The 8,189-nt window shown below is 67.6% G+C and overlaps 1 protein-coding gene across 1 annotated transcript; it reads right to left on the reverse strand.

Moving 5' to 3' along the window:
- Window positions 1-726: 726 nt before the first annotated feature.
- UXT (ubiquitously expressed prefoldin like chaperone) lies at window positions 727-6,284 on the reverse strand (the record flags this gene model as incomplete). The annotated part of the gene is made up of 4 exons (XM_082500654.1): window positions 6,179-6,284; window positions 4,753-4,834; window positions 2,027-2,091; window positions 727-838 (listed from the first exon to the last, which is right to left on the reverse strand). The coding sequence occupies exons 1-4, from the start codon at window positions 6,244-6,246 to the stop codon at window positions 727-729; spliced, it is 327 nt and encodes a 108-aa protein (XP_082356780.1). The 5' UTR covers window positions 6,247-6,284.
- Between the last annotated feature and the right edge of the window lie 1,905 nt (window positions 6,285-8,189).

An 8,189-nucleotide genomic window follows, 5' to 3' on the forward strand; every position in this document is an offset into this window, starting at 1 on the left:
AGGGTATGTGGGTTTGGAGGAGGGGGCTGGAGGGGCGTGGCCTCACTGGAGGGGGTGTGGCCTTGAGGGGTTATGACCCCCAGCCTGCCGTGGTGGGGGCGTGTCTTATTGTAGAGGGGGTGTGACTTGTTTCGGAGGGGGTGTGGCCTGGTGGGGGCGTGGCCTATCCCGGGGGCGTGGCTTATCACGCTTCTGCAGTCCTTGGATGTGTGTAAAGGGGGTGGGGCCTAGCTGGGCATGGCCTGTGTATGGGGTGTGGCCTAGTGGGTGTGGCCTTGAGGGGGCGTGGCCTTGAGGGGTGGGCGGGGCTTATCCACCCCGGAGGAGGGTCACTCCTACAGGGTTTGGGGTGGGGGTAGTGGTGTGTTTCAAAGGGGGTGGGGGCTTATTGGAGGGGGCGTGGCTATAGGGGGCGTGGCCAGCCCGGAGGGGCGTGGCCTCCGTAGGGGCGTGGCCTATCCATCCAGAGGGTTCCTCCAGCCACCCCTGGGGGGGGGGGGCGGTTTTCCTAGGGGGTGGGGCTTATTCGAGGGGGCGTGGCCAAACGTAGGAGGCGTGGTCAACCCATGGGAGGCGTGGCCTCCGTAGGGGCGTGGCTTATCCGCCCAGGGCTTCCTCCAGCCACCCTATAGAGTATGGGAGGGGGGGCAACTTTCTAGGGGTGGGGCTTATTCGAGGGGGCGTGGCCAACCCGGAGGGGTGTGGCCAACCCGGAGGGGGCGTGGCTTACCGGTCGAGGAGGCGGCTGCGGCGGTCGAGGTGGCGCAGGGCCTCGGGGACCGTCAATTCGGCGAAGAACCCGTACCCCAAAGCCACGAAGACTCGTTGGGGGGAGGGGCTGAGGGGGGGGGAGGGGAGTAAGGGGGAGGGGGGGGTCACTTGGGGGGCCCGGAGGGAGGGGGCGGGGGGTGGGTTTTGGGGGGGTATGGGGGTCCCGGGGGGGGGGGGTTAGGGGGGTTATGAGGTCACTTGGGGGGAGGGGGGGGGGACTTGGGGGTCCCGGGGGGGGGTTGGGGGTTTATGGAGTCCCGGGGGGGGGGTTGGGGGGAGGGATTTGGGGTCCTGGAGGGGGTTTGGGGGGGGATTTAGGGGTCCCAGGGGGGGTTGGGGGGTTATGGGGTCACTGGGGAGGGGGGGTGGGGGGAGGATTTGGGGGTCCAGGGGGGTCTGGGGGGGACTTGGGGGACCCAGGGGGGGTTGGGGATGGGGATTGGGTCCAGTGGGGGTCTGGGGGGGGATTTAGGGGTCCCGGGGGTGTCAGGGGGGTTATGGGGTCCCAGGGGGGGGACTTGGGGGTCCAGGGGGGCTCTGGGGGGGTTATGGGGTCCCGGGGGGGTGGGGGGGGATTTGGGGGTCCTGGAGGGGGTTGGGGGGGGACTTGGGGGACCCAGAGGGGGTTGGGGGGGGATTTGGGGGTCCCCGGGGGGGTTGGGGGGTTATGGGGTCACTGGGGGGGGGGGGGTGGGGGGAGGATTTGGGGGTCCAGGGGGGGTCTGGGGGGGGACTTGGGGACCCAGGGGGGTTGGGGATGGGGATTTGGGGGTCCAGTGGGGGTCTGGGGGGGGGGATTTAGGGGTCCAGGGGGTGTCAGGGGGGGTTATGGGGTCCCAGGGGGGGGACTTGGGGGTCCAGGGGGTGTCAGGGGGGTTATGGGGTCCCGGGGGGGGGGACTTGGGGGTCCCGGGGGGGTCTGGGGGGTTAAGGGGTCACTTGGGGGGGATTGGGGGTCCTGGAGGGGTTTTGGGGGGATTTGGGGGTGACGGGGGGGTCTGGGGGGTTATGGGTCCCGGGGGGGGTTGGGGGGGGGATTTGGGGTCCCGGGGGGGGGGTTTGGGGAACAGACTTGGGGGTCCCGGGGGGGTCTGGAGGGGGTTATGGGGCTCACTTGAGTGGGGGTTGAGTGGGGATTTGGGGGTTTTGGGGGGGATTGGGGGTCCCGGGGGGGGGGGGGACACGGACGACACGACTTGGGGTCCCGGGGGGACGGACGGACGGACGGGACCCACTTGGGGGGTGCCCCACTCACACTTCGGCGGTGACGAAAAAGTTACAGCCGAGATCCACCTGAGCGCGCAGTGGGGCGGCCGCCTCCTGGGGGGGCCCTCAGCACCCCCAAATTCTGCCCCACAGCCCCCCCCAACCCCCCCAACCCCCCCCACCCCCCCCACAGCACCCCATAACTCCCTCCCCACAGCCCCCCCTCCCCCTCCTTCCCTGGACCCACATATTCCCCCCTCTCCCCCCCCCCCGGGGGAATACCCCCCTCCTCCCCCCCCCCCCCCCAAATTTGCCCCCCCCCCCCGGGACCCCCCCAAGTGCCCCCCCCCCAACCCCCTAAATTTGCCCCCAGGGAACCCCAAATTTGCCCCACTGATCCCCCAAATACCCCCCCGAGCCCCTAAATTTGCCCCCCGGGACCCCCAAATACCCCCCTGACCCCTAAATTTGCCCCCAGGGACCCGCAAATCCCCCCTCCTCCCCCCAAATTTGCCCCCGTGAACCCCCAAATACCCCCCTGATACCCCAAATTTGCCCCCCGGGGACCCTTAAGTCACCCCTCCTCCCCCCAAATTTGCCCCCAGGGACCCCCAAATCCCCCCTCCTCCCCCCAAATTTGCCCCCAGGGACCCACAAATACCCCTCTGAACCCCCAAATACCCCCCTGAGCCCCAAAATTTGCCCCCAGGGGAACCCCCAAATCCCCCTCCTACCCCCAAATTTGCCCCCGGGGACCTCCAAATCCCCCTTCCTTCCCCCAAATTTGCCCCCAGGGATTCCCAAATACCCCCCTGAACCCTCAATTTGCCCCCAGGGACCCCCAAATCCCCCCTCCCCCCCCCAAATTTGCCCCCGGGAACCTCCAAATACCCCCCCTGATCCCCCAAATTTGCCCCCCCGGGACCCCCAATTTGCCCCCCGGGACCCTTAAGTCCCCCCTCCTCCCCCCAAATTTGCCCCCAGGATCCCCCTAATACCCCCTCTGAAACGCCAAATACCCACCTGAGCCCCTAAATTTGCCCCGCAGGGACCCCCAAATCCCCCCTCCTCCCCCCAATTTGCCCCCGGGGACCCCCAAATACCCCCCTGAACCCCCAAATACCCCCCTGAACCCCCAAATTTGCCCCCCGGGACCCTTAAGTCCCCCCTCCTCCCCCCAAATTTGCCCCCAGGGACCCCCAAGTCCCCCCTCCTCCCCTCAAATTTGCCCCCAGGGACCTCCAAATCCCCCTTCCTTCCCCCAAATTTGCCCCCAGTAACCCCCCTAATACCCCCCTGAAACCCCAAATACCCCCCTGAACCCCCAAATTTGCCCCGAGGGACCCCCAAATCCCCCCTCCTCCCCCCAAATTTGCCCCCCGGGACCCCCAAATTTGCCCCCCGGGACCCTTAAGTCCCCCTCCTCCCCCCAAATTGCCCCCAGGAACCCCCTAATACCCCCCCTGAACCCCCAAATACCCCCCTGAACCCTAAATTTGCCCCCCTGGGAGCCCCAAATCCCCCCTCCTGCCCCCAAATTTGCCCCCCGGGACCCCCAAATCCCCCTTCCTTCCCCCAAATTTGCCCCCAGGGACTCCCAAATACCCCCCTGAACCCTAAATTTGCCCCCAGGGACCCCCAAATCCCCCCTCCTCCCCCCAAATTTGCCCCCAGGGACCCACAAATACCCCTCTGAACCCCCAAATACCCCCCTGAGCCCCAAAATTTGCCCCCAGGGACCCCCAAATCCCCCCTCCTCCCCCAAATTGCCCCCAGGGACCCACAAATACCCCTCTGAAACCCCAAATACCCCCCTGAACCCTTAAATTTGCCCCCAGGGACCCCCAAATCCCCCCTCCTCCCCCCAAATTTGCCACCGGGGACCTCCAAATCCCCCTTCCTTCCCCCAAATTTGCCCCCAGGGATTCCCAAATACTCCCCTGAACCCCTAAATTTGCCCCCAGGGACCCCCAAATCCCCCCTCCTCCCCCCAAATTTGCCCCCGGGGACCTCCAAATACCCCCCTGATCCCCCAAATTTGCCCCCCGGGACCCCCAAATTTGCCCCCCGGGACCCTTAAATCCCCCCTCCTCCCCCCAAATTTGCCCCCAGGATCCCCCTAATACCCCCTCTGAAACCCCAAATACCCCCCTGAGCCCCTAAATTTGCCCCCCAGGGACCCCCAATATCCTCCCTCCTCCCCCCAAATTTGCCCCCGGGGACCCCCAAATACCCCCCTGAACCCCCAAATACCCCCCTGAACCCCCAAATTTGCCCCCCGGAACCCTTAAGTCCCCCCTCCTCCCCCCAAATTTGCCCCCAGGGACCCCCAAATACCCCCGTGAACCCCAAAATTTGCCCCCAGGGACCCCCTAATACCCCCTGAACCCCCAAATACCCCCCTGAACCCTAAATTTGCCCCCTGGGAGCCCCAAATCCCCCCTCCTCCCCCAAATTTGCCCCTGGGACCCCCAAATACCCCCCTGATCCCCCAAAATTTGCCCCCAGGGACCCCCAAATACCCCCCTGATCCCCCAAAATTTGCCCCCAGGGACCCCCAAATACCCCCCTGATCCCCCAAATTTGCCCCCAGGGACCCCCAAATGCCCCACTCCTCCCCCCAAATTTGCCCCCTGATCCCCCCAAATCCCCCCCCGAACCCCCAAATCCCCCCTCCTCCCCCCGTATTTTCCCCCATTCATACCTCCGCCCCCCCACCAGGCCCCGCCCCTTTGCCTCCCCAAGCCCCGCCCACCCCCCGGAGGCCCCGCCCACCTGGAGGCGGGCCAGGGCGGTGCGCAGCTGCAGCACCTGCGCCTGCTGCTGGAAGACGCCGTCCCGCTGCTCCTGCACCCGCCTGCGGGGGGGGGGCGTGGCCTCAGGGGAGGGGGCGTGGCCTCGGGGAAAGGGGCGTGGCCTCGGTGAAAGGGGCGTGGCCTCGGGGAGGGTCGTGGTCTCGGGGGGGGGGGAGGCAGGACCTCAAGGGAGGAACTGAAGGCTTCCCCAGGGGAGGGGAGGGGCTTAAGGGGGGCGTGGTTAGAAGAGGGCGTGGCCTCGGGGAGGGGCGGGGCCTCGGAGGAAATGGGGCGTGGGCTCGGGCGGGGGGGGGATGGCCTCGGGGGGGCATGGCCTCGAGGGAGCAAGTGAAGGCTTCCGGGGGGGCGTGGCTTAAGGAGGGCGTGGCTAGAAGGGGAGTGGCCTCAGGGATGGGGGCGTGGCCTCGGGGGAGGGGGCGGGGCCTCAAGGGAGGAACAGGAGGCTTCCCCAGGGGAGGTTTGGGGGAGGGGTGGGGCTTAGTGGGGGGCGTGGTTAGAAGGGGGAGTGGCCTCGGGGGAGGGGGCGTGGCCTCGAGGGAGGAACGGGAGGCTTCCCCGGGGAGGGGTGAGGGAGGGGCGGGGCTTAAGGGGGCGTGGTTAGAAGGGGAGTGGCCTCGGTGGGGGTGTGGTCTAGAGGGAGGGGGCGTGGCCTCGAGGGAGGAGGAGGGGGAGGTTTCCCTTGGGGAGGGGTGAGGCTTGATGGGGCGTGGTTATGGAAAGGGGGCGTGGTCTCGGGGAGGGGTGTGGCTTGGGGGTGGTCTCCAGGGGAGAGGGTTGGGGGGGGGGTGGAGGAGTGAGGGAGGGGCGGGGCTTAAGGGGGGTGTGGTTAGGGGAAGGGGTTTGGCTAGGTGAATGGGTGTGGCCTGGGAAGGGGGCGTGGCCAGAGGAAGAGGGCGTGGTCGGGAAAGGGGGTGGCTGTGAAAAGGGGTGTGGTCGGGGGAAAGGGGGCGTGGCCGGGAAAAATTGGGAGGGGGTGGAGCCGGAATGGCTGGGGGGTGAGGGCGTGGCTAAAGGAAAATGAGGGCGTGGCCAGAAGGGTGGGGGCGGGGCTGCGGCCGAGGTGGGCGTGGCCAGAATGCGCCGGCGGGGGGGGCGGGTCTGCAGAAGTAGGGGGCGTGGCCAGAACGCCGCGGCGCGGGGGGTGGAGGGGGCGTGGCCGCAGCGCGGAGGCGGGGCTGCAGCCGAGGGGGCGTGGCCAGAACGCGGCGGGGGGGGGGGGCGTGGCCGTAGCGCGGCGGCGGGCGCCGGGGGGGGGGGGGGGGGGGGGGCGGGTGGTGTTACAGCGCGCCGCGAGGGGGGGGGGGCGTGGCTTAGAAGGCGTGGGCGGGGTTAGAGCGCGGGGAGGGGGGCGGGGCCGGGGGCGGAGGGGGCGGGGCCCGCCCTACCGCAGGTCGCGGCGCAGTACGTCGCTGACGAAGGCCTCGTAGCGCCGCGCCTTCCCCGCCGCCGCCATGGCCGCCCGTGACGTCAGCGCGCGCCGCGCCGGAAGTGGCCCCGCGGCTCGCGTCAGCGCGCCGGAAGTGGCCCCGCGGCGCGCCTCAGCGCGCCGGAAGTAGCGCGCCGCCTTCCGGTACGGCCCTCTCCCCCCCTCCGTAAGGGCTGTGGGGCCCTCTCACGTCTCTATAGGGGTCCCCCCGGGGTCTATAGGGCCCCCCCGGTCTCTATAGGGGTTATAGGGCCCCCCCCCACACTTCTGCGTGGGGGCTCCTCTCGGGGCCTATAGGGGCTATGGGGACCTCTCACGTCTCTATAGGGGCCCTCTCGGGGTCTATAGGGACCCCTCAGGCCTCTGTAGGGGTCTCCCCGGGGCCTATAGGGGCTCCCCGGGTCTCTATAGGGGTTCCCCGGGGTCTATAGGGCCCCCAGGTCTCTATACGGGTTATAGGGCCCCCCCAGGTCTCTGTAGGGCCCCCCAGGTCTCTATAGGGGCTATAGGGCCCCCCAGTCTCTATACGGGTTATAGGGCCCCCCCAGGTCTCTGTAGGGCCCCCCAGGTCTCTATAGGGGCTATAGGCCCCCCCCAGGTCTCTATAGGGGCCCCCCAGGTCTCTATAGGGCCCCCCCAGGTCTCTATAGGGGCCCCCCAGTTCTCTATAGGGCCCCCCCCAGGTCTCTATAGGGGTTATATGGCCCCCCCAGGTCTCTATAGGGCCCCCCAGTCTCTATAGGGGCTATAGGCCCCCCCCAGGTCTCTATAGGGCCCCCCCAGGTCTCTATAGGGGCTATAGGGCCCCCCAGTCTCTATACGGGTTATAGGGCCCCCCCAGGTCTCTATAGGGCCTCCCGGTCTCTATAGGGGCTATAGGGCCCCCCCAGGTCTCTATAGGGGCCCCCCAGGTCTCTATAGGGGCCCCCCAGTTCTCTATAGGGCCCCCCCCAGGTCTCTATAGGGGTTATATGGCTCCCCCAGGTCTCTATAGGGCCCCCCAGTCTCTATAGGGGCTATAGGCCACCCCAGGTCTCTATAGGGCCCCCCAGGTCTCTGTAGGGCCCCCCGGTCTCTATAGGGGTTATACGGCCCCCCCAGGTCTCTATAGGGGCTATAGGCCCCCCAGTCTCTATACGGGTTATATGGCCCCCCCAGGTCTCTATAGGGCCCCCCCAGGTCTCTATAGGGGCCCCCCAGGTCTCTATAGGGCCCCCCGGTCTCTATAGGGGTTATAGGCCCCCCCCCAGGTCTCTATAGGGTCTCCCGACGTCTCTATAGGGGCTATAGGGCCCCCCCAGGTCTCTATAGGGCCCCCCCAGGTCTCTATAGGGGCTATAGGGCCCCCCAGTCTCTATACGGGTTATAGGGCCCCCCCAGGTCTCTATAGGGCCCCCCCAGGTCTCTATAGGGGCCCCCCAGGTCTCTATAGGGCCCCCCGGTCTCTATAGGGGTTATAGGCCCCCCCCCAGGTCTCTATAGGGTCTCCCGACGTCTCTATAGGGGCTATAGGGCCCCCCCAGGTCTCTATAGGGCCCCCCCAGGTCTCTATAGGGGCTATAGGGCCCCCCAGTCTCTATACGGGTTATAGGGCCCCCCCAGGTCTCTATAGGGCCCCCCAGGTCTCTATAGGTGCTCTCTTGGGACCTATAAGTGCCATAGGGCTCCCTCGTGTCTCTATAGGGGCCCTCCCGGGGCCTATAGGGGCCCCCATGGGGTCTATAGGGCCCCCCCCCCAGTGTCTATAGGGCCCCCCCGGGTTCTATAGGGGCTATAGGGCCCCCTCACGTCTCTATAGGGGCCCTCCCCGGGTCTATAGGGCCCTCATGGGGTCTGTAGTGCCCCCTCAGGTCTCTATAGGGCCCCCCCCCGAGGTCTATAGGGGCCATAGGGCCCCCCCCCGGGTCTATAGGGGCTCCCAAGGTTCTATAGGGGTCGTAGAGCCCCCCCTCCCCCCCCCGTGCATATAG

Source organism: Vanellus vanellus (assembly GCF_965231255.1).
Source record: "Vanellus vanellus genome assembly, contig: HAP1_SCAFFOLD_2321, whole genome shotgun sequence".
In the NCBI taxonomy this organism is placed as follows: domain Eukaryota; kingdom Metazoa; phylum Chordata; class Aves; order Charadriiformes; family Charadriidae; genus Vanellus; species Vanellus vanellus.